At 37.1% G+C, this 27,500-nt stretch overlaps 10 protein-coding genes across 20 annotated transcripts; 3 read left to right on the top strand and 7 right to left on the bottom strand.

Annotated features, from left to right (window-relative positions):
* Positions 1–30: 30 nt before the first annotated feature.
* LOC105267303 (fatty acid hydroxylase domain-containing protein 2-like) lies at positions 31–2,338 on the bottom strand. Its single transcript, XM_011306075.1, has 5 exons — positions 2,025–2,338; positions 1,641–1,758; positions 1,240–1,343; positions 562–889; positions 31–307 (listed from the first exon to the last, which is right to left on the bottom strand). The coding sequence occupies exons 1-5, from the start codon at positions 2,047–2,049 to the stop codon at positions 31–33; spliced, it is 852 nt and encodes a 283-aa protein (XP_011304377.1). The 5' UTR covers positions 2,050–2,338.
* Positions 2,339–2,718: 380 nt separating this feature from the next.
* Pfdn6 (prefoldin 6) lies at positions 2,719–3,912 on the bottom strand. Of its 2 annotated transcripts, none has more exons than XM_011306074.1 (4): positions 3,821–3,912; positions 3,541–3,608; positions 3,262–3,457; positions 2,719–2,961 (listed from the first exon to the last, which is right to left on the bottom strand). In XM_011306074.1, exons 2-4 carry the CDS (start codon positions 3,599–3,601, stop codon positions 2,841–2,843), a joined length of 378 nt encoding a protein of 125 aa, XP_011304376.1. In that variant the 5' UTR covers positions 3,602–3,608; positions 3,821–3,912; the 3' UTR covers positions 2,719–2,840. The 2 variants fall into 2 exon arrangements, with proteins under 2 accessions (XP_011304376.1, XP_011304375.1); XM_011306073.1 differs by having other exon boundaries at positions 3,755–3,846.
* Positions 3,913–4,568: 656 nt separating this feature from the next.
* Positions 4,569–6,543, top strand: Catsup (Catecholamines up). The gene is made up of 3 exons (XM_011306057.1): positions 4,569–5,728; positions 5,847–5,922; positions 6,343–6,543. Exons 1-3 carry the CDS (start codon positions 4,805–4,807, stop codon positions 6,516–6,518), a joined length of 1,176 nt encoding a protein of 391 aa, XP_011304359.1. The 5' UTR covers positions 4,569–4,804; the 3' UTR covers positions 6,519–6,543.
* A 181-nt stretch (positions 6,544–6,724) lies between these two features.
* Positions 6,725–9,752, bottom strand: Ttc19 (tetratricopeptide repeat domain 19). 3 transcript variants are annotated; one of them, XM_011306060.1, is made up of 6 exons: positions 9,522–9,752; positions 9,312–9,357; positions 8,312–8,581; positions 7,762–8,024; positions 7,337–7,644; positions 6,725–6,944 (listed from the first exon to the last, which is right to left on the bottom strand). In XM_011306060.1, exons 3-6 carry the CDS (start codon positions 8,549–8,551, stop codon positions 6,745–6,747), a joined length of 1,011 nt encoding a protein of 336 aa, XP_011304362.1. In that variant the 5' UTR covers positions 8,552–8,581; positions 9,312–9,357; positions 9,522–9,752; the 3' UTR covers positions 6,725–6,744. The 3 variants fall into 3 exon arrangements, with proteins under 3 accessions (XP_011304362.1, XP_011304361.1, XP_011304360.1); XM_011306059.1 differs by lacking the exons at positions 9,312–9,357; positions 9,522–9,752 and adding an exon at positions 9,217–9,299; XM_011306058.1 differs by lacking the exons at positions 9,312–9,357; positions 9,522–9,752 and adding an exon at positions 9,124–9,212.
* On the top strand, positions 9,279–15,162 carry LOC105267299 (transmembrane protein C9orf91 homolog). 6 transcript variants are annotated; one of them, XM_011306065.1, is made up of 7 exons: positions 9,279–9,365; positions 10,299–10,949; positions 11,011–11,391; positions 11,646–11,816; positions 12,770–12,965; positions 13,923–14,003; positions 14,556–14,617. In XM_011306065.1, exons 2-6 carry the CDS (start codon positions 10,404–10,406, stop codon positions 13,976–13,978), a joined length of 1,350 nt encoding a protein of 449 aa, XP_011304367.1. In that variant the 5' UTR covers positions 9,279–9,365; positions 10,299–10,403; the 3' UTR covers positions 13,979–14,003; positions 14,556–14,617. The 6 variants fall into 6 exon arrangements, with proteins under 6 accessions (XP_011304367.1, XP_011304363.1, XP_011304366.1 ...); XM_011306062.1 differs by lacking the exon at positions 13,923–14,003 and adding an exon at positions 9,814–9,833 and having other exon boundaries at positions 9,296–9,365; positions 14,556–15,162; XM_011306061.1 differs by lacking the exon at positions 13,923–14,003 and having other exon boundaries at positions 14,556–15,162.
* On the bottom strand, positions 14,407–16,002 carry LOC105267301 (UPF0449 protein C19orf25 homolog). 3 transcript variants are annotated; one of them, XM_011306069.1, is made up of 3 exons: positions 15,773–16,002; positions 15,312–15,529; positions 14,407–14,631 (listed from the first exon to the last, which is right to left on the bottom strand). In XM_011306069.1, the coding sequence occupies exons 1-2, from the start codon at positions 15,891–15,893 to the stop codon at positions 15,315–15,317; spliced, it is 336 nt and encodes a 111-aa protein (XP_011304371.1). In that variant the 5' UTR covers positions 15,894–16,002; the 3' UTR covers positions 14,407–14,631; positions 15,312–15,314. The 3 variants fall into 3 exon arrangements, with proteins under 3 accessions (XP_011304371.1, XP_011304370.1, XP_011304369.1); XM_011306068.1 differs by having other exon boundaries at positions 14,407–14,622; XM_011306067.1 differs by lacking the exon at positions 14,407–14,631 and having other exon boundaries at positions 15,254–15,529.
* A 77-nt stretch (positions 16,003–16,079) lies between these two features.
* On the top strand, positions 16,080–17,674 carry Rpb7 (DNA-directed RNA polymerase II subunit Rpb7). Its single transcript, XM_011306053.1, has 6 exons — positions 16,080–16,181; positions 16,252–16,361; positions 16,595–16,754; positions 17,001–17,051; positions 17,133–17,270; positions 17,564–17,674. The coding sequence occupies exons 1-6, from the start codon at positions 16,170–16,172 to the stop codon at positions 17,612–17,614; spliced, it is 522 nt and encodes a 173-aa protein (XP_011304355.1). The 5' UTR covers positions 16,080–16,169; the 3' UTR covers positions 17,615–17,674.
* LOC105267295 (uncharacterized protein C6orf136 homolog) lies at positions 17,629–20,906 on the bottom strand. The gene is made up of 5 exons (XM_011306054.1): positions 20,345–20,906; positions 19,309–19,542; positions 18,870–18,958; positions 18,377–18,598; positions 17,629–18,011 (listed from the first exon to the last, which is right to left on the bottom strand). Exons 1-5 carry the CDS (start codon positions 20,465–20,467, stop codon positions 17,873–17,875), a joined length of 807 nt encoding a protein of 268 aa, XP_011304356.1. The 5' UTR covers positions 20,468–20,906; the 3' UTR covers positions 17,629–17,872.
* Positions 20,907–20,991: 85 nt separating this feature from the next.
* On the bottom strand, positions 20,992–24,380 carry LOC105267296 (rab-like protein 6). Its single transcript, XM_011306055.1, has 3 exons — positions 24,026–24,380; positions 21,853–23,479; positions 20,992–21,611 (listed from the first exon to the last, which is right to left on the bottom strand). Exons 2-3 carry the CDS (start codon positions 23,461–23,463, stop codon positions 21,411–21,413), a joined length of 1,812 nt encoding a protein of 603 aa, XP_011304357.1. The 5' UTR covers positions 23,464–23,479; positions 24,026–24,380; the 3' UTR covers positions 20,992–21,410.
* Positions 24,381–24,752: 372 nt separating this feature from the next.
* Positions 24,753–27,028, bottom strand: Surf4 (Surfeit locus protein 4). The gene is made up of 3 exons (XM_011306052.1): positions 26,762–27,028; positions 25,461–26,135; positions 24,753–25,221 (listed from the first exon to the last, which is right to left on the bottom strand). The coding sequence occupies exons 1-3, from the start codon at positions 26,810–26,812 to the stop codon at positions 25,135–25,137; spliced, it is 813 nt and encodes a 270-aa protein (XP_011304354.1). The 5' UTR covers positions 26,813–27,028; the 3' UTR covers positions 24,753–25,134.
* Between the last annotated feature and the right edge of the window lie 472 nt (positions 27,029–27,500).

Below are 27,500 nucleotides of genomic sequence, written 5' to 3'. Positions count from 1 at the left end.
AATTTTTTCAAAATTGAAGAATTTGAAGACTCACTTGAGGTGATGGAAGTCATGTGCCTCTGGTGAAGGGAAAAATGGTAAATGATATCCGGAGTGAGCGTTTAGGGTCGACAGAATAGCCAGTGAAAACCAGATCCAAGCAGTAGCCACGTGTGATCCAACGATAAAAACACCGAGGAACGGAGGAATGAGATTCGAGCCGATGTGCTCCAGGGGATGGCAATACAGAGCGGTCACTGCTATCGGGGCTGTCCACTGGTGATGCTGTTTGTGGATGTACTTGTACAAGTATCGACTGTGAAGTAATCTAAAAAAAATATCAATTCATAATTAATTAATTCATTACCTTATATTATCATTAACATCAATGATAATAATAATAATTATTATTATCAGAGAATAATCTTTGTATTAATATAAATATTTGTAAAATAAAAATAAAAATCAAATGAAATTATGGAAATAAAATAGAATCGAGTGAATTAAAAATAAAAATAAAAATTCCTAAGATTAATCTACGAGAGAATCTCAATCCAGAGAATTTTTTTATTGTGGCTTGACCTGTGGGAATAGTAGAATCCAATTTCTTCGAATAAAATATGTACAGCGATTTCTGCTAACACCCAGTGAAATGTTGGAAGTTCTCTGACTGGCGGATATCCACGCCATTCCATGAGAAAGTGACTCAGATAAATAATAGGCAGTCCAACGACGATTTGATTGAATACCACTTGGACAATGACTTTTATCAGTTCCTTGTTGTCCACTGGTTCATTTGTGCCGGGTTGAATTTTGTAACGACGAAGGGCTGCCGGACGATTCGTTACATCCAGAAGTGTATAAATACCACCGAATAGCCAATAGACAACGAATGTCAACACCAGTGATCCTAGAAGAATAATTATTGCATAAACTTTATTATTTTATTTATTTATTGATTTATAATTCCTCTGACAGATCGTTAACGAATTGGTAAAACGTGATGACGTTTGACTTTTGACCAGTTTTTTGTAAATATTTCAGAATCTAAGGAAGATAGCGAAATTTTTATTACAACCTTTTTTGTGGAGAGGGTTTACATCTACAATAAGTGTAATTACGAAAATTACGATATCTCTGTTAGATTCGGAGATATTCGTCAAAAATTGAACTGAGGAATTAGTTGACTTATCTCGGTTTGGCACTTTGTTACTGTTTTTTCTTTTGTTGTTTAAATTTAACGTTTTTTTTTTATTTTACCATAGACGTAGAGGGTGATGGGGTCATCTCCAATGGTGTCTAGGATTTTATCCCATTGTGCTTGCCAAAAATCAGCAGACGAGCCCCAAAATCTCTGCAAATGCCTGGAGAACAGTTTCCCTTGTATTGTTGCATTCTCAATTTTTAATGAATAATTTGTCGATTAATTGCATTAAACTGTCAATTGGAATTTTCAACAAATAAAAAACGTAAATGCAAAAAAATCTCTGATAGTGTTTTTCAATATTGAATTTATAAGTAGAAAATATTATTTTTTTTTAAACCTTCAATTCTGATAGTAACTCGACTATTTTCAATGTGAATCGAGAAAGATAACAATTAAAAAAAAAATATTTCCACATTACTCAACAAATTACCGTAAAAAAACACTTTTGACTCACCACGTCAATGAATTACAAAAAGCAGCAAATCCTATGACAACAGTTCCGATAACGAATAAAACACTCCGCAAACTGGATAGCAAAGTGGGTTGAGTCTGCCCCTTCGTCCCAAGTCCCTCTGAAAAATAAATTAACACTAAAATTAAACAAATAAATCCTCAACACTCAAGGAATTCATAAAAAAATCTCTAACGATTCCATAAAAAAAAAAACACTGCATGCAATAAAACAAACCAATTGATAAGAGTATCTCCCCTAAAATTGTTTGATAACAAAAATTGCAATACCAACGCGCAATTGTTATTAAAAAAAAAACAGAAAGACCTTATCGCTAATTTTATCAATTGTTAATAATGGGTAATTGAGAGAATTTTATTTATTCACCTTTGTATTGCATCTGCACATCCATTTTTGTGTTATTGTTGGGATAAATTTGTTGATTATTGTGGAGGTGTTGACATGGACTCGGAAATGTCTAGTCGATAGACTGAAAACGATCTGAGAATTGCAAATATGCGCCGTAGCTTTCAGTAAGAGTACCGAGGTCATTACGTACCTAGCATTACCAGTTTTGTTTGTTGTCGTCATCATTACGGACATTTTACCGCACCGTTGAAAAATAGCAGGTGAAATCACGAGTAAAAATACTTGAAATCTCAACAATTCTCATTGACTAATAATTTTATTAAAAAAACCCTGAAAAACTTAAAAGTGTTGGCAGTTTAAACCCTGAAAAACTTAAAAGTGTTGGCAGTTTAAACATTCCCTCAATTTTTAATCCAACAATTTCATTGCAATTTCATTGCAATCAATCAATTATTACTATTAAAATCAATTACCAAAATCCATAAAAAATCGAGATGTCTTTGAGACTGAAATTTCAATTGTTGAATTAAATTAAATACTCATTACCCTATTTATTTATTTATATGTATTTATCTTTGTGGAATTGGGAAAATGTTGAGAATCATAAATTCAAAAGAATTGATATTGTTATTGATATTAATTGCAAATTTAGGAGAGAAGACAGGTAATTAGATGAATTAATTAATGAATAGGTTGTGTTACCTCTCAACAATTTCGTAATGCATAAATAATCTTTATTGCATCGTTATTATACTCCAGGTTTTAACTTAATTGTCTAGATATTTTAGTGGTTTTGTTCTGGTTTGGAGGAACTTATGGAAATCAAATGAGCTTCTAAGCTTTGAGGGCGGATTTTTGGTGGGCCTGTTGGAACATCTGCTGGAGTTTGTCGAGGGTCTCCCGGTGTTTTTCTTGCTTCGAATCGAGATCGGCTATCAATGTCTCTGTTCGTTTCCTGGAATTTATATAAATACGAGATTACATTAAAAATTTGTCTCATCCAAAAACGAAACTTTCGTTCATTCATTTTATTTAAAATTTTCCTGCTAAATAGTAAGGAAGTCTCGATAAATAAATCTTTCCAAACAATAAAACTTATAAAATAATTCAATGCAATTAATTAATCTCTTAAAACGAATTCATATTAACGTACAACAATTCAAATAAACAAAATAACATTAAATGATAATAAATTCGATATTTTGGGTACAAGAATTTTTACGAGAAAAAAAATCAATTAATATTCTGTACTCACAATTCATTAGTAATGAATTCAATTCGTTTATTAACATTCTGCCTAGCTTCTTCCAAGTCTTGTTTAATCAAAACTGGTCCGATCAATTTAAAAACCTCATTCCCAGGTTTAAGAAGACTGAGCTCTTCCTTGACCGTCGAATTTTCGTTTAATTGACCATCAAGCTGTTGTCGGCTGATCAAAGCCTTGTGATAATCTGAAAAATCAACAATAAATAATCCAATCCATCAATAAAAATATGACTCATCTTCACTATTAGGTTATAATGAATTAATTGACCTCTTTGCAATTGTTTATAAGCATCAACCTCGGACTGCATTTTCTTCTGTAATTCTTCCATCGTGCTCCTTGAAAATAACCGATAAATTGTTTATTAATTGTTTATTGTTGTTATTCCTATGAATTAAACAGAGATTCAAATAATGTGCAATTAAATTCCGATTGATTCTTGGTTTTTAAAGGGTTAGAGTCTGATTATAGATGCATTTAATACCTTTTGCACGAGTTAATTTATAGAATTTGTTTATAAACCAATGGATACGTATCGAGAATAACTTACACAAAGTTACACTATCACAGGCATAGAATATCTATGACCATAAATGTAGAGAAGGGAGAAGCCAAAGAGGTTTGACTAAAGTAGAGGGTCAGTTCTGGGGAGAGATTTTGCGCGTTTTTCCCGACTTGAAATTTATTTTTTTGCTCCCGTTAGGGGGCGTGGAATACAGGCGCGGTGATAATTCAAATTAAATTTTTTATCAAACTGTTGCCAACGATTGATGATAGATTGAGTAATAAATTATAGGTGGATAGGAGATATTCGTAATATACTCAGAGGTCGAGTAGTTTACCAATAATTTGACCAATGGAACAATATTAGGTTATGCAATTATTTACTTAACCTTCACATACCTAACTTCTCAGTGTTCTAAAAGGCATCTGATAAACGCCGCAAAACGCCTCTTAACGGGAGCAAAAAAATAAGTTTTAAGTCGAGAAAAACGCGCAAAATCTCTCCCCTGATCGATGGTTAGACGATGGTCGATGGTTGGTCAATCAAAATTACTCATCGATCCATGATCAACCCATACTCCACCCAGTGAACGACTCACTCTTGACATATTAAATAACTGACTAACTGACGATTAAAATAAATTAAATATCTTAAATCGATTTGAATTTGAAAATTTGAATTATCCCGAATTTCCGGCTCGCCAGAATGCATCATCCAGCCCTCTTTGTCGCGCAGTTGGTACTAAAATTTCTCAGGTCGCTCCAAGTTCCCGTTTTAGACCTCTACCCAGGATTATCGTCTCTGCTCGAGAATTTCTTGTGGACACGTTGATCTCGTCAGTGCACGTCAGTGCACCGGTGACAAATAATCAGTAAATCATTATCAAAGCTTCAATCACCCAAAAAATTCACCTTGACTATCCGACATCCCCATAGGGATTCCACAACTCCAGGGAAGTGATGCAAAAATCATAAATAAGCCCCAGGTAAATAAAAAAAAAAGCACAACAATTACCAATTGTCCACAACAATGGGTAGAGAAAACGTGGAACTCTCTTCATCTCCCTCGAAACACACAATTTGGATAAAAATTGCTGTAGCAGCAATTATCTTGATTATCTTCCTGAATTTGCCACTGATCTGTGAGTCTCAAGGACACCATCACCACGAGGGGCATCATCATCACGATGATCACGATCATCACGATCATCCCCACGAGCCAGCGAGTTTCAAGTACTCCAGACAAGCAAATGATCCATCAATTAAAAATCCCCACGAAAATCATCACCACGACCACGAGTTCATCAAGAAGTCAGAGCAGATGAGACCTGGGGAAGAGGGAAGTGTGATGTTGAAGGCCATGGGATCGACCCTCTTGATATCAGCAGCTCCATTTGTCCTTCTGTTCTTCGTTCCCCTGGACAACACCAAGGAACGCCAGCCCCTCCTGAAGATACTCCTGAGTTTTGCCTCTGGTGGACTCCTAGGGGATGCCTTTCTCCACCTCATACCCCATGCCCTTGTGCCCCACTCCCATGGACACGATGATCACCATCACGATCATCACGACCATCACAAAGGAGAGCATCATCATCATCACGATATGACTGTTGGTCTCTGCGTTCTCCTGGGTATCGTCGTCTTCCTCGTCGTGGAGAAGGCTATCAGACTGATGAAAGGCGATCATGGACACTCCCATTCCCATTCCAAGGCGGAGGGCAAGGGGAAGGATGTCAAGGCCAAGGAACAACCTGGAGAAATTAAAATCGCTGGTTATCTCAATCTTGCTGCTGATTTCCTTCACAATTTTACTGATGGTCTTGCCATTGGGGCTAGTTATCTTGCTGGGGAGAGCATCGGCTACATCACGACTGTTACTATTCTTCTTCATGAGGTACCACATGAAATCGGTGATTTCGCCATTTTAATTCAGAGCGGCTGCAGCAAACGAAAGGTTCGATCACATTTTTTATCATTTATCTAGTTCTAGAGATTCTTCAAAACGAATTATTCTTCTAGCATTATAGATAATTAAATGAATTAAATTGTTATTATTATTATATTGTTTTTAGGCAATGCTGTTGCAATTGACAACAGCTGTTGGTGCTCTATGTGGTACCTATGTTTCGCTTCTTGCTGAGGGAATGGGTGAGCAAAAAATATAAAAAATCTTTTCTCGTGACTCAACAATTTATTTTCATAATTTTAAAAAATATGGAAGAAATATGGAAGAAGCTTTTGCAAATAGAAATTCAAATTACAGCGAAACGAGTGAATAAATTGGAGAACAAAGAATTCAGAGAAAAGTAAAATTTCTGCATCCTCATATTTTTCACAAAATTTCGTCGACTCAGAATTATAAAAAAATCGATTTGTCGATACACTAAAAAAAAATCATTAAAAAATCGATTCCATTTATTACATATTCCATATTATATATTCCATTTATGGTACGGCGTGACAAATAAAAATTGCAATTGAGTAAAAAATTGTGGACAACGAATTTTGAGAATAATCCATAAATTTTCAAGTTAATTGATTAATTGAATTGAATTTCTTGTGCTCCAGGTGATTTGGCGACAGCTTGGATCCTCCCATTCACAGCTGGAGGTTTCATCTACATAGCGACAGTGTCCGTAATTCCAGAGCTCCTGACAGACACAAAATTCTGGCAATCAGTCAAAGAAATAATTGCTCTGCTCCTCGGGGTGTACATGATGGTGTTAATTGCTGAGTACGAGTGATATTATTTGGAGTGAGAGGAATAATTAAATCGACAGGATGGCCTGTGATACCTTCATACTGTACAATATTTACAAAAGCATTCACGAGTTCCTGGAAGTCGTCGTATTTTTGTAAGGGACCTGTAGATATTCCTTGTTTTCATTTTTTTTCTTCTTTATATTTTTTTCCACTAATGGAATCATTGCTATGGTGACGTCACTCTAATGTTTTCTCTGTAAATATTCGTCATTGACTCAGTAATTTTTTCACCTCGGCCAGACAAGCATTTGCCTGCTCTTGACACTCGATATCATTGTTTTTCTTTGCTAACTTGAGACCCACAGTGCAGGCATCACGTGCCTCGTTGTACAAACTCCTCTTCAGGTACACGTTTCCTATGTTAACGTGGATTGAACTCAAGTCTGACATTTCTGGCAGTTTTTCTCCTGTTGGATGAATAAATGTTATTATCAGTCAAATGAATCAACTGATTTATATGAACTAAACAATTAAAAAAATACTTTTTCATATTTCGTAATAGAATCAATAATTGAATTATTCAACAAAACAAAATAAATCAAACATAAATCGATAATTCCACTTGAGTTGAATTGACATTTTCCCTAATTATCGATTTATCTCGAAAACTATGAATTTATGGAAAAAGTACAAAATGACTTGTTTTGTAGGCAAATAAATTTTCAATAAAAAAGGATTATTGATGTTTTCTTCTAAAATCGATAATTTTCGAGAAAAATCCAGCTGAATTATCGTGAAAAAAAATCATCGTTGAAAATTGATGAGAAAATAAAAATTTATGACTCATTTCTGGATTTACCAATTAATATGGCGTCTGACAGGTGTCCCAGGGCTTTTTCGTATTCCCCTAGGAGGCAGTAGACAGTCCCCAAGTCGTTGAGGAGGACTACAGTCTGTTCGTGCTCATCCCCGTGGACTTGCTGACACAATTTGTGGGCCTGCTGGTAGCACTTGAGGGCCTCAGGCAATCGAGACTGGGACAGGAGGAATTTCCCGTACCAGTCGAGGGTCATTCCCCAGAGGAGGAGGACATCCTCGTCCTCTGGGCTCGTCTTCGCCTGCTCCAGCACATGCTTCAAGCAGAACGCGTAGCCGTTCTCTGCTTTTCTGGAGGATTTTTTTGTTTGCTCATTATTTGCTACGGATTTCCAGAATTTCTCCAATTTATTGCAAATACTTGATTATTTAATTATTCACTTTATTTTTTTGGGGGGCATCTCTTACCCTGGGTCACCACTTATTTCGTAGAGTCTCGCCAGCTTTAGGCTGATGTGGATCATCTTCATGTCACCCTCTGCGGTACCGGTTGACATCAATCGTTGCATCACCGATACGAACAGCTTTTTCGATTTTTCTACGTCACCAACTTCGAATGCCAAATTCGCCAAGACGTCGTAGACGTATGTTATTCCGTCGTAGTGCTGGAGAGTCTGCGCCTGATGGAGGGCCACGTGCAGCATCTGCTCAGCTTTTTTGTATTCGCCTCTCTGAAAATCAAAACAAATACGTGAAAAATTTATTTCATTCGCTGAATTCACACAATTAATCCACTCTTTGAATTAATTACATCAAATAATTACAGGAATTAATCAAATAAATTAATTCCTTGAATTAATTTCATCAAATAATTCCCTGAATTAATCTCCTCGAAGAATTATTTACATTCACTTCGCTAATTAATTCTTACAATTAATCCAATCAATTATCAATTGAAATTAATTCTATCAAATAATTTCGAAGATTATTTGGAGTATTCAGTACACGAATTGCTCACTTGAATTAACAAAATGGATCTTTTAATTGTTGTAATGAGTTCAGGTTCCAATTCCTCGTCTTCCTTTCCAAATCCGAAAATCCCCAGGAAAGCTAGACCTCCCCCTATGACACCCTTGGGACACAGGGGGTTGGTTTCATCTCGATAACGGAATCTTCTTGTCGTAGTTTTCTCGATGACAGAAATATTCATTCTTCGTCCTAGAGTGAAAATCGCCTGCAACACTCTTCTCTTCAACATTTTTATTTACAGATTTTCAATCCTGATGATCTGTAACAATGAATAATATTTTATTATTATTGATATTATTATTGATTTTATTATTAATAATAATACTACAATAAAAATCAAATAAACGTATAAAAATTGAGTAATTCGTTAGGATTACTGGAGAATTTAGTCATGATTAATTTGAAATTCATTTAGTAATTTAATATTTTTTAAAATATTTTATTTAGGACAGATTTGACCGCAAAATTCGGAATAATCAATAAATAGACACGAAATTAATCGGTAAAATGGATTGAATGACGCAAGACTTGGTCGATCTGAAAGAATATATCGCTTTTTCATTTTGTCATTTCGTAATATTTCATATGAATGTGCAATAATTTTCCAGTATTTTTCCTAGGTTTCTGAATTATCGAAAAGATCAGGAAAAACCATTATAGGAAAAATTATTACACAATCATGACATTTTGAGCGATTAAATAATGAGAAAATGGAAAACCGGTGTATTTTTTCGTTTGAATCGGATAAACAATTCGTTAGAAAACGAAAAAAACCGATGATTCCAATTAAAAAAGGAGAACCTCAAGCTGATCGATAGAATCACACGATTTTGATGAATAAAAAAGCAGTTCCCCCTTTAAATTCGTTTAACAATTTATCTTCTGCCTCTCCACCTGCCCCAGTCGTAAATGACCTCCACCCTGTTGTCAGTGTTGACCACCAGGTAACGATTGGCAGTTACTGTACTTCCTTGTCCTACGAAACACACCTTGAAGTGATGGAGCTGATCCTCACCTAGCACCAGCCACGACAACCTGATCAGGTGAGCAACCAATAATTAATGAATATAAACATAAATATAAGTGAAAAGCCCCGATGAGGTGTTCCCAAGCAGTCATTTATTGAATTAATTTTAAAAAATCTGCCCTTTGGATCAAGCGAGAGTGAATTCGTGTCTCCAGTAATTTTTGTGTCTTACGTAAATATCCGTCGATTCCAGGGAATTCTCGAATTTTCAGGGATCAATTCCTGTTTAATTGATCTTTAATCATCAGAGTATCGAGGATTTTTATTATTTTTTTGAGTTTCTCCTCGGACACTCCCTGTTTTTATTATTATTTACCTGCATAAGACTTCCGAAAGATGGCGGACTAACCTGAATTTTTTGGAGTATAACATATTTGTTTGAATTACTCGGTTGTTGTTAATTATGTTAGAGTCATTGTCGTGTGCAACAGGTGGATTTATTTGTTTTTTTTTGTCTATTGCAGGGGGAGGGGGAGTGTCTGGGGTACGGTGCAATCCTTCTACATTTGGAATTTCGAGTTTCGGGGTTTTTTGAGGATATCTCCAGAGCGGGGGGAGGTAGCGGAAACTTTATTGAACATTTTTTGAAGCCCTGGATCTTCTCGATAAAAAAGGTCCTTTGAAGATTTCGCTAGCTCTATTACTTTCTGGGATATTCCGGAAATTGTGAAATTGAATTTGAACAGAAACGAGACATGATTTCATCGCAGTTTGTTTTACCTGAATATCTCCTTATCTGAAGGAGATACCAGAATTTTCTATAGATCTTTTTTTGTAGTATTCATTTTTTTCTACAAAAAAGCCCCTACAAGTTTTTCTCTATCTCCACCTCCTTCAAAGATTCCTTCGAAAAACCGACATAAATATTCCAAAATTTCATTGTTACCTTTATGAATCTATTAATTTATTATTGTTCATAAAATCATTATAAAATATTATTATATTGCAGACCTGATGTACATTGAAATTATGACAGACTCCATATCCGGACCTTGTGCTTGACATTCCACTGATTAATTAACGAGTACTTGAAGTTATTGTGTTTTCAATAAAAATGAATTCTCCGGGGTCTACGGACACCCCCGACAGCGGGTCGACGCCAAAAATACCGGATATCACGGAAAAAACGAAGAATTGGGTGCAGTTCGAGGAGGAGTCGTCCCCTAGGCGTCGGGATGCCGATGACAGCCAAACGGTCACTTTGAATCCCGAAAAAATAAAAAGAGCGATGGAGGAGACCCAGGGGAAGAGGAACGAGTACTCTGGTGCTGTGATAGCAACTGAATCCGTCCAACTGAATCTAGATAGATCAGGACTGAGTCGATCTGTTTCCTCGGAGAGTCCTGAGAATGTGCCTTCGGATGTGAAAAATCATGATCCAAAAAGTGCCTCCTTGAAGACAATCGATCTCAGGGATACGAATGGCAGGAGTCATGTCAATAATGTTGTCAGTACACCCATTGGAAACATCAGGAGAGGATTTGCCAATGGTGACACCATTGTCACCCTTTTACCTGTTAACACCAGGTGGCCATGGATAACACCCGCTAAATTTCGTCCTGAACTCGTTCCTGAGGAACTCATGGCTCAAGGCCTCACTGTGAGAATTACCTCTTACAATAAATATTTTTAAAAAAATCTAATGAAAAAAATATTTCCAGTTGACAGTGGAGGACTACGTGCACATAATGGAGCTTCTGGTGAACGACGTGCGCTTCAACATGTACAACATCTGCTACAAGAGAATCCTAGTCCTGTGGATATTCACAGCATTCGTCATTCTTCTGGGTCTCCTGTTCTCTGGTGTTACAGGTCTAACTCTATTCGGTCTGGGGATCATGTGGCTCATCCTCAATGCAGCTGCCATATTCCTCTGCATGTTCATCAAGATAAAACTCAATCACAACCTGGAGAAGTGCATGGCACAGGTGAACAAACACCTTCTGCGACACAAGATACTCCTGGGGCTCGACGACAGGGGAAAAATTTCCTGTCACAAGGTCAACCTCTGCTTCATCTACTTCGACACCACTGATTGCATCGTACGTTTCCAAAACATTCAATTTTTTTAATACCAGTTATTCTTCATGGAATTAAATCTAGTCAGTTTAGTATTGATTTAAAAAATCAGTATGAGAAGAGACTGGAAAGAAAATGGAATGCCGGCAAAATGGGATGAATCTTTGCAAATGTATTTTACTTTCATGTACAAACTCATGAGATAATCTAAAAAAAAGACACACACTTTTAGACTGTCTCCAGCATGATGAACATCCATTTTTTTATTTTTGTTTAGAAAAAACTGCAAGAGGTAATTGAGAGAGAGGAACGAGATGGTCGAGTGATTGGTGGTGATGACACGAGTGAGGCACAACGGAGAAGACAGGAATTGCAGCAGCGAATGGACATTGATGACAGTGATATCGTGATACAGGGATCTTCTACTACAAGACTGTCTCGTAAACAGGTGAGTCAAGCAGTAGCTAATAGATAAGAATTATCAGCAGATTTTCTTGGGAGCAATGGATGACACAAGTGGTAAATGTTTACAGAAGTGGTAGGAAAAGATAAGTTCCCAGTCAACAGACCTCAGTTTGTTTTCAATTGATATCTCGACATCTAGGGCAGATAGCTCAATTTCGTTAGAACGACTTTTCTAGATCTACTTCTCACCTAGAAAAAAGTTCCCACGAACATTTTGATATCTCTCGTAGATTTCGAATTATTCCCATTTTTTAATCCGTTGTTTTAATAACAAATTGAGAAAATTATACCCATTAATTTGGAGATTTTCAGTAAATAACTTCGAGTCTCGGGGAGATAGGGAAATTTTTGTTGGAGCTTTTTTGTAGAGCGGAGGAAGAGCTACAAATAAGTTCCCACAGAGACATGGCTATCTCCGCTAGATCAAAAGATATCCCCTAATAACTGACAGAAAGTTCGACAGATCCTCTCCAATAGATATCCCCGAATAATCCTTCAAAATTAATCCATCGTCAGGGAAAAAGTGAACAAGTGTTGTGCCGTTACGTGCAGCGCTGGGGAAAAGATTACTTGCGACGTCGATTGGACTGGACAGTTGATGAAGAGGGTGGAAACCCCACGTCTCCACGTCACCTAGCGTCAGCCCTATGTCCTTGTCAATATATCGAGGAGTGGCTGAGGAATAAACCACGTGTACAGGGCAGAGACTTCTGCCCTCGATGGAGCAGTTTCCTCAGGGATCGTGGATTCTAATCGTTTCAACAGTCTTCTGCTTATTTATCTCATTCTCTTCTCCCTCATCGAATCCCTCATTAATTCCATCATTAATTCCTCCATTAATTCCCTCATTTTCAGTGAATAGTACTTTCATCTGCTTGCTAAAATATTTTTTTGAGGCTTCTTCTCGTTGAAAAAGAGGTGACGGTGTGTTGGCAGGAGCGGGCAGAGCTGGTGCTGCTGAGATATGCACCAAGATGGGCTCGTAACTTTGTCAGGCACAGGCTGGACCTCGTTGTTGATTCCCAGGATCGTAACAGAGTCATCATTGGATCAACTGCTCCACCCCGTCACTGTATATCCGCACGTTGTCCTTGTCAGTTTATTGAGGATCATCTCAAATTCAAGCCCAAAGGCAAGTTATCATTACGTCAATTATTCCAATTGCCGGATTTCAAATGATTCAATTCTAGGGGATGAGATCCATTTTTTCGACTTTTTTTTTTCGATGCACACGCGTAGTTAAGGGAGATACCAAAAAAATCATTCGACCTTTTTTGGGGAGGATAAAAAGAGCTATGAAAAAGGTCGTGATGATAATTGGTGTATCTCCAGTTGGTTCGGAGATATTCGGAAAAATATTATCGACGGTTTTAGTGTTTTATGAATTTGAGAATTTTTATTTTAATTTGACGCAGCTCGGAATTCGGGGGAGATACGAAAAAACTTGTTGAACCTTTTTTGTAGAGGAGAGAAAGGACTACAAAAAAGGTGTTTGTGAAAATTCTCGTAGGTCCCTTGGATTCGATGAAATTCGTTGAAATATGATCGTTACTTTACAGATTATATGATTTTCCTTCTGTTCTAGTACTTAATACATTCTTTCTACTGTACTTAATAAGAAAACTAGTTGCTTAAACTGATGAATAGTTAATTGTTAATTAATGTGATTAACCAAGGAGCCTCGCAATGCCATTTTCATTTAGTATCATGATTAATTAGGTTGGTGACGGTTTTTTTAATTTGTTCTATCAGACTAACTCCGACCTTTTCCTCGACTGTTAATTACTATTTTATTACCAATTCCGTCCAACAAATTGAATATTACATAACGTACTTAATTGTCGCGTATTTGGATAAGTGATTATTGTGAATATACATGTAACATGTAAAGAGAATAGCGAAGATATTTATGTACAATAGAGTACATATATTTTTTTCTACTTATGAAATATGTATCACTGTTAGATAAAATTTATTGAATTATATCGATGGCGATTTTGATTTACCTGTTGTTGTTTTTTTTTTCTCTATCGTGCTATTGTCATTTTCGATTGTTCACTAATTTTATTGGGCCATTATTTGCACGCAGCTGGAAGGAAGGAACAAATATCTGTGCTATCACGTAATCATGCTTTAAATACTTGAGAGATAAGTTTTTTGAGAGCAATTCGTAAGTATAAATTTATTGCTGGGGGAATATCTTGTTGGTTAACAATTTTAGATTTATGGGTGAGGCTTGAGGTACTGGATAATTGTCGAAATATTCCTGTATTATTTTTTGAGATTTTCAAATTTTTGGAGGGGATTTTTTTTAAGCGGGAATTTTGTTTTTTGCACGATTTTTCACAGAATATGATGAAATTATTTATTCAGGTGATATTTATTGAGTTCTGATTAATTGAATGAAGAGAAAAATTAGTTTTTGTAATGTGTCATCAAATTTCGAAAAAATCTGAGGTAATTTATCTGTTTTCAAAATTCAGTATCAAATTTCGAATGAATCTCTCGTCATTTATCTGTTTACTATATTTTCCCCATTTTTTCGTGGGAATAAATAAATAAATTCTGTCATCTAAATATATTTTCTCGTTTAATATATCGAAGTATCATTTTTTCTAACACAATTTAATGAATCATGGGATTTAACTTGACGTATGCGTCAGAGAAGGCGATTTTTTGAGTTTCTCGATGAATTTTCTTAATTCTTCTCGAAATTTTCCAGGATATCCACCGGGTTTCACCTGGTGCTCGTACTTGAGTGATCCTGCCCTTAGGTATGATCCTCCGTACTACGCAAGCTCATCAAACCGAAATTTATAAAATTTATTTAACAAAAGTATTCCATGGAGTAGTGGATCCGATAAAAATCGATTGTCCCTATAACTGCGCAATTATCTCCGTAACTAACGACTGCAGGAGAAAATGCCAGAAAACTTTTTTTGTGGGGAATTTCCTGACCTACAAAAAAGCTCCCACAAAGTTCTCTGCTAGACCCTGCCTTACCGAGATAATTCCATAATTATGGTACACCGATTTTCGTCAATCTACTACGGATTCCAAGAGTCGCATTTAAATTAAATTATCAATATTTCACGGAAAAAATATCTCAATTACACTAAAAAATTTGTTGGGGAGTTCTCAAATAGTATTACAATTATTTCTAAAAAGGGATTTATCAGTGTTGTAAATTTAATTAGTAGATATTAATTTTATCTTAATAAAAAATGTCTCTCGGTGTGGGAAATGTGCCTTCGGTAGAAATATTAAAGGATAAATCAAAAAAAGCATGAGATATCCGTCCACTCAATGCAAATACCGTGCAATAACAATTAATCAGTGATTACGTTGAATAACGCGAATTATTCGTTACTCTGGGGTTTTATTTAGAGAGATTTATGGGAAATGAACATATCTTTGACGTGATATTCATGTATAAAATTTTATAATAAAGTTAATAAAGTATTTACACGAAAATTACCAATTATTTAGTCAAGACCGCTTGTGCCTGGTCTCTAATGTCTTGTGCAAGTGTTACTATTGCTGTGTAATCGATTTGCAATTCATTTTTCTCGACTTCCAACGACTCTGCGAGATTTTTCAACTGTTTATTGCCTTCCAAATAAGTTCGAGCTTTTCCATAGATGTTTTCAACGTCATAAGCGTTCGTGGGAAAGTGCAAATTCGGCTGGACATCTTCTGCAAAAATGAAAATAGTAATAAATAAATTACATCAGTTATTTTGCACCCGATGTTTTGACGATTATCTCCGGATCTATTGGACATACGACGATCTTCGTGGGACCTTTTTTCTGAGGAACAACAGGGGCTACAAAAAAGGTTAATATAATTTTTCGATGTTTTCTCTCCTTCTGGAGATACAGTCGAAAAACCAGAGGGAATTATTGTTTTTGGGGAATTATGAGTGAAATAAATTCAAACCTCGATCTTTAAAACTGAATGCCACATCATTTTTGGTTGGAATATTCAGATCCTCGATTATCTGGTCCACCTGAGGCAAATTCGGTCGTGGGGGCAGATTTTTTCGTTTATTCCCAAACATTTTCGCCCTCCAAATATTTTCTTCGTGAATAAATAACAATCACTGCTGGAGATGCACGTCATTAGCTCATGACATGTCAACAATATGTTTTTTTTTTCATGTTTTTTAATCTCCCTTCCCTTTCCGCTTCTCTATAAAATTCTGGCCAATGAGAACGGCAGAAGGGTGCGTTTAAATTCCCCGCCAGATGTTCGTCGACATAACCTTGTAAATGGCGGACGCCAGGTGCTTACAAATTGTTTTTTTTCAGCTGAAAAGTAGAGACAATCAATCAAAATGTTCTACCACGTGAGTAATTAAACCTCTAATTATATCTTAGACATTAAGTTATCGCTGTTATCAATGGATTTTATTTTAGATATCTCTGGAACATGAAATTCTCCTGCATCCCAGGTACTTCGGGCCCCAATTGTTGGACACTGTGAAACAGAAATTGTATACAGAAGTCGAGGGCACCTGCACTGGAAAGTACGTTGAGGCCTCCAGAACCTTCTGGAGATTTTAATATATTAATTAATTAACCAATTATCTCGGGAATAATTCCATAGCTGATAACACGAAAATTCGTATTATTTACAATTTTTCATTTTGGATCTGACGTTTTCTGTCTGAATTTGTGGGAATGACAGAATTTTTTTTTGTGGGTGATTAGATGACTTTTAGATCGTTGATAGTGATTTACGAGTTTTATTGGGGTTTAGGTATGGATTTGTAGTGGCTGTGACGACAATTGACAATATTGGAGCCGGAATTATTCAGCCTGGCCAGGGGTTCGTCGTTTATCCCGTTAAATACAAGGCCATCGTCTTCAGGCCGTTCAAGGGAGAAGTTCTGGATGCCATCGTCACGCAAGTTAACAAAGTACATCATAATTCAAATTTTTTAATTAAAAAATTCAACTCTCCACCAAGTTCACATCGATTGGATTCTTGAATACGGAATAACTGTCAAACGAACGACGGGATTTCGATGAGTTAAATGCCATTTTCAAGAGCACGAAAATCCCTTGAAAATGGAGAAATAATCATTGAATCTCACTCAGCCGATCTGGAGATATCAATGATTGAATTTTCGGTAATTATTTTTACTGTGATTTTGTTGTTGCAGGTTGGAATGTTCGCGGAAATCGGACCCCTTTCCTGTTTTATCTCCCACCACGTGAGTAAAATTCCCTCTGATTAAGCAAATTAGCAATCGATCGTATATTTTTGTTATTTATAATTATAATTAAAATTCCAGTCAATCCCAGCAGACATGCAGTTTTGCCCGAACGTCAGTCCCCCTTGCTATAAATCCAAAGAAGAAGACGTCGTGATCCAGGCAGATGACGAGATCAGATTGAAAATCGTGGGAACACGTGTCGACGCTACAGGAATCGTAAGAAAGCCTCCAATCATCGAAATTAGCAACCCGGAGCAAAAATCCAATAATTATCAACGAATTATAAACCAATTTTCAATTTACCCCAAAAACTATCAATTTGACAAAAAAACATTAGAGAACTTTTTTCTAGATGATTAAAGTCCCGAAAAAAAAGTCCTTTTCATATTTCCTCCCAAAATCAATACATTTCGAAATTAATCGATAATTCAAAACGATAAATTGGTGTATTGGAATTGTTTCAGTATCAATACCAAGAATTAATCAATTAATTAATAATTTTTTTGCAGTTTGCTATTGGAACGTTAATGGACGACTACTTGGGATTGAACTGCGAATAATTGAATTTCTGGACTTAAAAATGCAATTCATTTTATTAATAAAACCAACAAACACGTGAAGCTCCAACTATTTTAAACTCTAGACAGATGAAACTGGAGTTTGCTGATTATTCTTTACCAATCATCTGATAATCAAATAAATACGTGGAATTAAATCGTCGAGTGCTCAATACAGCAGTGGATGAAGGCTTATTTTTTTTTATTTCTAACCAGGAATGGGTGCCAGCTGGATCTCGGGGGAGATCCTGAGCACAAGACTCACGCAGCTAATTTAGCTGCTATGTCGGGCTTGGCTTTTGCTGGGATTTTCTCGTCGTCCGGCATCATCTTGTCAGCCACGTGTTTGAATACTAGACCGTCTGAACCAACGTAGAACGTGGATAATCCGTCATGCCACCTGCAATTCATTATCAGTCGTTTTTTAATTTTTTTTTACGTTAAAATTTTCATTGATATTAACTTAAAAATTCTTTTACTGACACGAAATTCAATTTCAGTCTTTAAATGAATTTGGAATATTGATATTTCTGCAGGACACGAGTTATTAAAATAATTTTCAAACGATTTTTATACGATTTCATCTTAAAATCGATATTTCTTCGGGAAACGAATTATTAGAAACGATTTTTGCACGATTTTTATACAATTTCATATAAAAATTGATATTTTTTCAGAAATCGAGTTAGTAAAAACGATTTTCATGCGGTTTTATTTAAAAAAATATAAGGAGGGACTGATTGCAGGACAGAATTGTGGACTTACGATTCAAGCGCTCGCATACTTTCAGATATTTTCAAAATCTTCAGCTTCCAGAACATCGCGAAAACTTTCAGCCCAGAGAGACCTCTGATTCTCCACCTGACTTTGACGGTACCCTCGTCCGGGTGCATCGTTATCTTCAGGATGTCGAATTTTACGTACGCGTACATAACATGGGCTGATGTCCTCAGGTACAATATTTGTTTTATATAATTATTTATTCCCCTGAAAAAGAAAGACGTCTAGACATCCCACATTTTTAAAAATTATCTCTCTGATTCTATTATTGTCATTCGAATTATTTTTAATTGTCAATTCCATAAATTTTGGGATCGCAAAAATTGTATAAAATAATAAAAATTGACTGTAAATTAATATTTACTCATGGGATTCCGATTGATTACGAAATATTGATCGTATATCAGGGGAAAGTAATGATGAACTAGAGAAAAAACTGAGTAATTATTTTATAATAAATTTAATTTGTTGTACAAACTTTGATGATGTGCCTTTCAAATTATTTATGAACTCCAAGTCCCGGTGATATATACGATAGTCAATGGAAGATACAAATATCTTGGGAAGCTGAAACAAAGATCGTATTCCCTTAAATTATCTTTCCACAATCTAAAAACAATTAACAATCCAATAATTAATTTAATCGCTAATTAGAGTGATGAATGATGATGAGTGGATTGAGTTGGCCGGTAAGTTTTTCAGTGATATCTCCGAATCTAAGAGAGATATCGAAATTTTCGAAGAAACCATTTTTGTAGTCGTCATTCTGTTCTACAGAAAAGGTCCTGAGGAAAAAAGTGGTATCTCCCTTAGATTCGGAGGTGCTCCTCGAGGAAGTGAATTTCCAAATTTTATTGTTTTGTTTTTGAGTTCGATTTTTCGTTTTTTCTGGGGGATTGAAGGGGGGAAGTACTCACATCTCTCTCCAGGGCCTCATTTATCGTTTGCAGCTGCTGTTGGGAGGGTCCCTTCGTCTTCTCGTCGTTCTTTCTGTCGTCTGAGGTTTTATCGTAATTCTGAGTTACGACAGACTCTTTGGGGCTAGAAGTTGTTGAATAAAGTCTCAGGGGATTCCCGTGGACGATAAATCGGTTCGTCAGGTATGCGATTGTCTCATCAACTTTTGGTTGACTTACAGAAAACGTATCATACTGTAAATAAATAAAAAAAATATCAATTAATCAATTTTCCAATAACAAACGAGAAATTAACTGAAATGGAACGGCAGTTTTCGGCGGATAAATCGAAACTGAAGGACATACGACAAAATTTGTCGGAACCTTTTTTGTAGATCTTTTTCTGCTCTAAAAAAAAGTTCCCGACGAAACCTCGCTGTCAGCCTTCAGTTCCTAGATATTCACGAAAAACTCCAGCCGAATTCGAGTATTCATCCAAAATTTCCCTAGTTCTCTCTCTATTTATTAAATTATTAATTTATTAATAACTATAATAATTCCACATTATCCATTATTTATATTTCATTAATCATTAACACTAATTCATTGATCCCCTATTTATTTAATTATTTTTTCAAAGTCCAATGAATATTCAGCGCTAAATCAATTGAAAATGACTACAAACATTAAATAAATAAATGAATTGTTAATGAATCAATTAATTAATTAGAATAGGCAGTTTGAAATTTCAAAAGGCAATTATCACTTTTCCTAAAATAAATGGGTGTTTCCGGGAATTTTAAATTGTTAATTGTAATATAACACGCGGATAATTTGTCCCGTGTGGAATTTTAGTTAATTAATTAATCAAGAACATGCTCTGCGGATTATATAAGCCCTGGAGTAAGAATTTTAGGTTAGGCCAGATCGGCATTTCCAGAAGTTCAAAGGATTATCGTAAAACGATGACAGCAAAAAGTGAGTGGAAATAGACATCAGATTGTCAATAAACAATTCGTTTTAATTACCATTTTTCATTAAGGATTGAATAACGTACCTTTTGCAGGAGTGCAGACCTCTTCATGTGTTTTGGCAGCCGGCGGTTAATTTGCATCAGCTGTTTTCTGGAGTTAACGTAAGTTATTACTCGACTGGAGACTGATCGCACGCACTGAGACATTTTAAACTTTTTGTTGCTCAATGTTCATTAAATAATTGGTATTTTCAATCCTCGAAAGCTCACAAATCCCGGGATAATTGGAGAGCAAGACCCATCACACCGGCCATGTTATATTCCCACACATACATAGGAATATGTAATACATAAGTTACAGATGTGTGACAGATGTCAACAACGCAGTCGCTCGAAACTCGTCCGATTCCCGCTGACCCTACGAACCGATTTCCGAAAATCAACATTCATTTCAAAGATAAAACTCAGATCTTCAATTTGAAATAAATAAATTTTGAATTTCACTCAGCCAGTCTCGAGATATTGACGATTGAAAATCAGACGTTTTGATGAGTCCTTAGTAATTTCGATGAAATTGTTAATCCAGTCAATAATTATCGCACAATTTGATAATTACTTATTAATTATGAGATTTTCATTCAAACTGATGGACTCTGGATTCTAGAAAATTTTTCTGAGACCTGGGGAAATCAAGGGATCTGGAAGAGAGAGGGAGAATAAAAATTATCATCTAGAAATTAACAACAGACTTTTTTCGATTATAGAGATCATTAATGATAAATAACAGTAATAAAAAATGAAATTGGTATCAGCACTCGAATGGAAACATATTAATAAAATTAAAAAATCGGTATTTACGATTGAGTTACTGATTTTAGTTTAGAGATAAATTCTGGAATTCTCGTGGAAATCACTGACAAATTCCATTAAATCTTGACACAATATAAAAAAAACATTTACAAATAAATAAAATGTCTCTAAATCACGACATAGGAATCCCCGAAATTTATTCTATATAATATCGATGCCAAATTTATATTAAAATCCGTAATATTCTGTCAAAATGTGAGAGAATCTGTCGAGGAAATCGAGATTATTAATAATTTAGTGTAACCATTCGGTAAGCATGTTATCTTCAAGATTAAAATCGTTAAAGTGCCTCATACGCCATGTCAACAGGTTCTTTCATGGTGGAGCCATTGAGGAACTCCTCGAGTTCGTCTCGACCCTTCTCTTCATTTTTCGCTCGATGATGCGATCTCTTCTTCTTCCTCTCACTCTTCTCCGATTTTTCCTTGCCCTTGTCCTTGTCCTTGTTTTTCTTCTTCCGTCGTTTCTCCTTCTCCTCCCCCTACAAGAAGAGATATCAAAAAACGTTTCGAATACTTTTTGTAGCTCTGAGTCTTCTCTACAAAAAAGTTCTTCACAAAATTTCTGTATCTCCACCAGATCTCAAAATATCCCACCCACCCAACAAAAGCTAAGTCCCTCATTTTTGAATCCTTGAAATTCCTGGATTTTCCTGAATTATTCTCCAGAATTCCAGGAATTCCGTTGATTTTCGTCTAGAAATTATTAAAAGAAAGTCTCACCACATGTTTTTTTCTCTCTCTCAGGACGGGGCTCTCGTCGGAGTCCCTCCTGGCCCCGGAACAGTCAAGCAATTCCAAATGAACATTGGAACTCGTAACGGAGACATCAAGACTCTTATCACTCAATTCGAGTTTATCCTTCCTGGTCCCAGTGCTGGCGACATCCTCCCCGCCCTCAGGACTCTGCCTCCACTTGGAGTCAGTGGCCAGCCAGCTGTCAAATCCCTCCTCCTGACCCTCAACGCCATTCCCCAGCTCCTCACTGGAGGAAATTGAGTCCCTCTTCTGTTCTCCATCCCTCCCCACCCTCTTCCTCCTGCTGAGAGGGTTCTCCAGGACCCTGGTCTCCACAGGAACAGCAGTCTCATCCCCAGAGGACAAATCATCCTCATACCCAGCAACCAGAGGATTCCCAGTCTCAGTGTCACTGTCAGTCTCTCCAGGGACTTCATTTTGTCCCTTCAACGGCGACCCCTGGCTGTCCTCCAGGAAGGACCTGTCGAGATTCCCCTCATCAGGCACAAAGTCCTCAACACTCACCAGGACGTCCTCCCTCTTCCCCAGGGATGGATTCAGACTGGGAATTCTCTCTTCGACTGCAGAATCTCCATTGGATTGATTTAAACTAGACTTTCTGGATTTCTCTACCTTCACAGGAATTGGAGTCCCTCCACCTATCGTCCTGGGAGCTCTTTTCACCTCTGGAATGACACCTGGGGCGTGAGCACTCAGAGAGGACGTGACATTCGGTACTAAAACACCAGCTGACGTTGAATCTGCTATTACTCGTCTTCGGTGGACCAAATTGTCCAGGAATTTATCGTAGTCTGCATCGTCGCTCTCCTGAAAGAGATCGAGTTCCTGGGATGTCAAGTGTGTCTCCTCCTCGTTTGTCACCAGCTGTTGGAGGAGTGTCTCCCTCTGGAGCTGGAGGAAGGGTAGGTTGAAGAACTTGTGGAGGAGTTTCAGTCCAAAGCCGTTTCTCATCGATGACTCGGCGTATCGTACCTGAATCCTCCGGTCCTTCAGGGAGTCGATGAAAAATGTCACTTTGTCAGAGGTGACAGCTCGATGATGGGACATGTCGCAGTGATTTGCCAGGACAATCACTGGGATGTGATCCGGAATTTTGGGGAGTTCTCGTTGAACGTAATCGAAGGTCCAGGGTTTTGTTATATCCATCATTATGATGACGCCGTTGGTTCCCTTGTAGACGTCAAGGAATTCAGCGTCTAGTGCTGGCTCCTCCAGGACTCCGTCACCCAGGTTGTCCATTTTTAGACCCTCGAGTTTTTTTCTTCGTCGACCTCGGTCCACCACGTCCCACACCTCGACTTTAACGACGTCATCTGTTGCTTTGTAGTTCCACTGGATCGATGCCACCTGGATCTCCTCCGTTGGCAGGTACTCCTCGATGAACTTCTGACCCTGGAGTCGGTGGAATAGGCAAGTTTTACCCACATTTCTGTCGCCTTTGATGATGATCTTCATGTTGTATTGGACACCTTTTGCGAATTTTCGCTGGAGCGTCGAGGGCATCGTCTGGTGGGCTGGACGCCCTGAGCTCGGGGCATCCTGTTTACCGGCTAGCCTCTTAAAGGCCGACAACATCCTGGGGGTGAGTAATCTAGAAGCATGTCGATTTATCAGGATTTTGAGAATTTTGTCGGTTTTTTTGGAATTGCTTCCGTTTGGGTGGAGCTAGGGAAAAACACCCGGCGAGTTTTTTGTAAAGAAAATTCAGGGCTAGAAAAAAGGTCCTGATGAGATTTTCGAGAATTTCGTCGATTTTGAGATATATTGGTGAATGTGGGAATGTGAGGAGACATTTTTTACTGGTTTTAGGGTTCGTGCGGAAATATCTCGGGATCTGAAAGAGATACCGAAAATTTTGAAAAGGCATTTTTTGTAGAGCGAGGGGAGATCTACAAGAAAGGTCCTGACCAGATTTCTCTATCTCCTCTGTATTTCGAGATACAAAAAAAAAAATATCTCTGCAAACTGCGATTGGTTTCCAATTCCGCGGTTTTATTGCGCAATTAATTAAAATTATCAATAAAAATGTATTTTCGATTAATCTGATACATCGGAGAGGGGAAGGCCAACAGCTCCAGGAAGTCCTGTCACTACATGTAAATAAAACCCATGATAAAACTCCGAAGTGTCGACTTACCCCGATGTTATAAACAATTTGTCTCACAGATCGAATACGGCACCATTATTTATTCCAACAAGCGTTTAATTACATTGATAACGAGAGGAAGACAGTGTGTTTTATTCAAAAGAAACAGCTGTTCTCAGGTTCATTGAATTGAGCTGTACTGAACGGTAGCGAAGTTACACAAAAAAAAATCTTGGGTTATTATGATTATAAAGGGGCGCCACAGTCGAGAGATTCTTTTTTACTCGAGAACTATCAACTCCAAGAGCAAATGTCAAAAGACCATTTAAAGAAAAAATTTCTTCATCCATAAAAAAGTCCTCTGACGTTTCTCTCTGAAATCGATAGCCTTCGAGATAAATCGATAGTTCCCAAAAGTCCTACTCATTTGATCATTATTATTTTCTTTATAAAATCAGAGGAAAAGTTCTTTGATTTTCTCCTTTTCCCCTTTTCTTTCATCCCCCCATGAACTTCAAATTTCCTTTTTTCATCTTCCCTGAATAATTTTTTATTGAATAATTACAATTTTTTACAGTGATTATCAAAATAAAACGAGGTCAACGAATTCTTTTTCGAATTATCGATTTATCTCGGAAGCTATCGATTTCAGGGGAAAGTGTTACGGGACTTTTTTTTTAGCTGACGAAATTTTAAAGAAAAAAAATCTTTTGACATTTTCACGTGGTGCTGACAGTTCTCGAGATAAATGAGGGAGAAGAGAATAATTGTCAGTGGGTAGAAAGAAAGATTTCAAATTTTTGTAATCAAATAATCATGTTCCACCGCTGTAATATGTACAATGCCATTACAATCATTACAACTATTATTATGATAGTATAAATTAGTCTTGTCTGTATGATTTTCAGTTATCGTATTCCGTCGACGTGGATTTATCGATTCGCTGGAGCATCCGATAAAAATAATTCCAGTGAAGAAAAAAATAATTGCCACATCGTCTTTGCGACCCTGGGGATCTTTGATCCTCTGCGCTCAATTCAAAGCAGTTTGAACTTTTATTTTAATGGAAAATTGGGGGAAAGTGAGAGGCTTTTCCCGATGCATCAACACCCGGAAGAGCAGGAACGGAGAGTCGAGGTGAGTGTTCTTTCATTATCACTCTACCATTTTTTTTTGTGCTCGTCCATGGAGACACCACCTGGACCCAGAGAAACGATCATCAAGAGTCCTCCGATCACTGAGAGTGTCTGGAATTTTAGATTAAATTTAATCAATCAATCGATTCCCTCGATTATTTCTAGAAATATAATTAGTCCATTTTTATTCCGATTCTCAAAAAATTTCCAGATAATCCCTGGAATCATTCAATAAAAATTCCCCGTAATGGAACTAATAGTTAATTAAATTCAAAACGATTATAAACATCAAAATTATTTTTTTCTACAAGCATTCATCCTAATTGCGTGATTAAAAATCTGAAAATTACCTGGAAGAAATCGTATTTGAGGAAATCTCTGAGAGGCTTGTGATCTGGAATGGTCCACCAGGCATTATGATAAAAATTGAGTGCCGATAGTAGGAGAACAAGTAAAAGAGCACTGAGTTTGGTCTTGTACCCAATGGTAACGAGGACCATGAGGATGCTCCCCAGGATATCCTGAATAATCTGCAGGAACGAGACTTCAAATCGAATAAGTGTGATAAACATGAATGCCAGAAGGACACGTCCAGCCAATTGGAGATAATTCTTGGGTTTGTTATCCCCAAGTGTTGGAACCCCAGCGAAAAGAGATCTACCCTCTACCCTGGACTCAGCGAGGACCAGCAGAAGAGCCCCGATCAGCGCTAAATTCCTAAAGAGGAATTGCAGATCCCAGAGGATGCTGTAGGCAAATGTCTGGAGTACAACGATGAAGAAGAGGACACCACAGGCTATTGGCACCTTAAATCTACCAATGACCATTACACAACCACCCAATTGTCCAAATAAATTTATCAGGACGAATAGTGTCGCGAGGAACATTCCACAGCCCCAGGACATGTCCATGTACTCTCGTTGCTCGTTCCACTGGAACCACATGCGTAGACCATCCTCCAGGAACGTGGCAATGAGGCAAAGACGGGCGAGAGTTGGCAGGACATGTTTCCCGTTACGAATCACCTGGAAACAAGAGAATATCAGTCGCGGAGGATTGGAGGGGATTTACCTTGAGAACCAGTGAATTTTTTGGGGGCATGTAGAGGACCTTTTTTCTTCAGTACGAAATTTACGACAAGATTGCTTTCTGACTTTTTTTTGTAAATTCAGTTGTTCCCGCGGTATTTCCATGTGAAAGTTTATTTTTTTCCTCATGAAAAATATTAAAACGGATCATCGGGATCTTGAAGAGGATTTATCTCGAGAAGCGGTGGATTTTTTGAGGATTTGTAGAGGAACTCTTTTGTTCTCCAGAAAATTCCCCCCAAAATCTCCCCCAACGACTTTCCCCGAAATCCCGCCATCCCCCAAGAAACAGCAGAAAAACCACAATCCCCTCACAAGAAATCGTCTCGACCCACCCCATCAGCACCCCCATATGCCGCATGTCCCCAATTGACCGAAGAGTCCCAAAAATCTGTCAACACCATCACCCCTAGGTCCATAACCTCCAACAAAATCCCCAGATCCCAAAAAAAAAACAATAAAAAACAATCAATCAACAATTGCACCCCTAACAATCCTAACATCCACCAGCACCTGGTGACAACAATTAATCGACGTGTCAGTACACCCGAAATAAATCTCACCTGATCAGCAACTTCTTCGGCCTTGGACACAACCTCCTGCTGGATCACCATAATGATTTACTCAAATAACTCAGAATAAAAAAAATAATAATAGATCCATCCACACGCCACACGTATTCTATCCCGTTCACCCTTGCACACGCCGTCGTTACTTTTCGGTGTGTGACATATATTTCCAATTCCTTGGGCACACGTACATACGGACATACGCCCCACTTGATATTCAAGATTTACCTGTGACTGTGGTGGTACTACACGCGTGAATATTTATCTGTGTCAGTTACCACAGCTGGTGCATGTACATTAAATGTACACCGAATGATGTGGAGTTTGTCGTTTTGACGTGCGACGCGCGTCACTTCCGGTTACGTGTCGACCCGCCAATATACGATCTTAGATCGAAGTTCAATTTTTCATTGTTCGCTGTTCATATTTATTGTAGTGATCAGTATTTATTCTCTTTGTTGAAAAGTTCAGTCTTTCGATAATAGTCTAATAATTATTATAATAATAATTGGAACATTTTTTTTAGGGTTTTGTTCAAAAGTTTGCCGATTAATTATTCCCCAGTTATAATGAGAATAATAAATTACAATTGAATTTATTGTTATTGTTATTATTATTGGAGGATAATTAATGGAAAATTTGGTCTTAAAAAATTGAAAAATTGAGGTAATTTAATAAATTAAAAGTCGCCTCATCGATGCATTTTTATTAAATATTGATAGATAGAGTTCTG

This window comes from Fopius arisanus, unplaced genomic scaffold (genome assembly GCF_000806365.1).
Source record: "Fopius arisanus strain USDA-PBARC FA_bdor unplaced genomic scaffold, ASM80636v1 scaffold00046, whole genome shotgun sequence".
Lineage (NCBI taxonomy): Eukaryota > Metazoa > Arthropoda > Insecta > Hymenoptera > Braconidae > Fopius > Fopius arisanus.
This window is presented reverse-complemented; position numbering and strand designations above follow the sequence as displayed.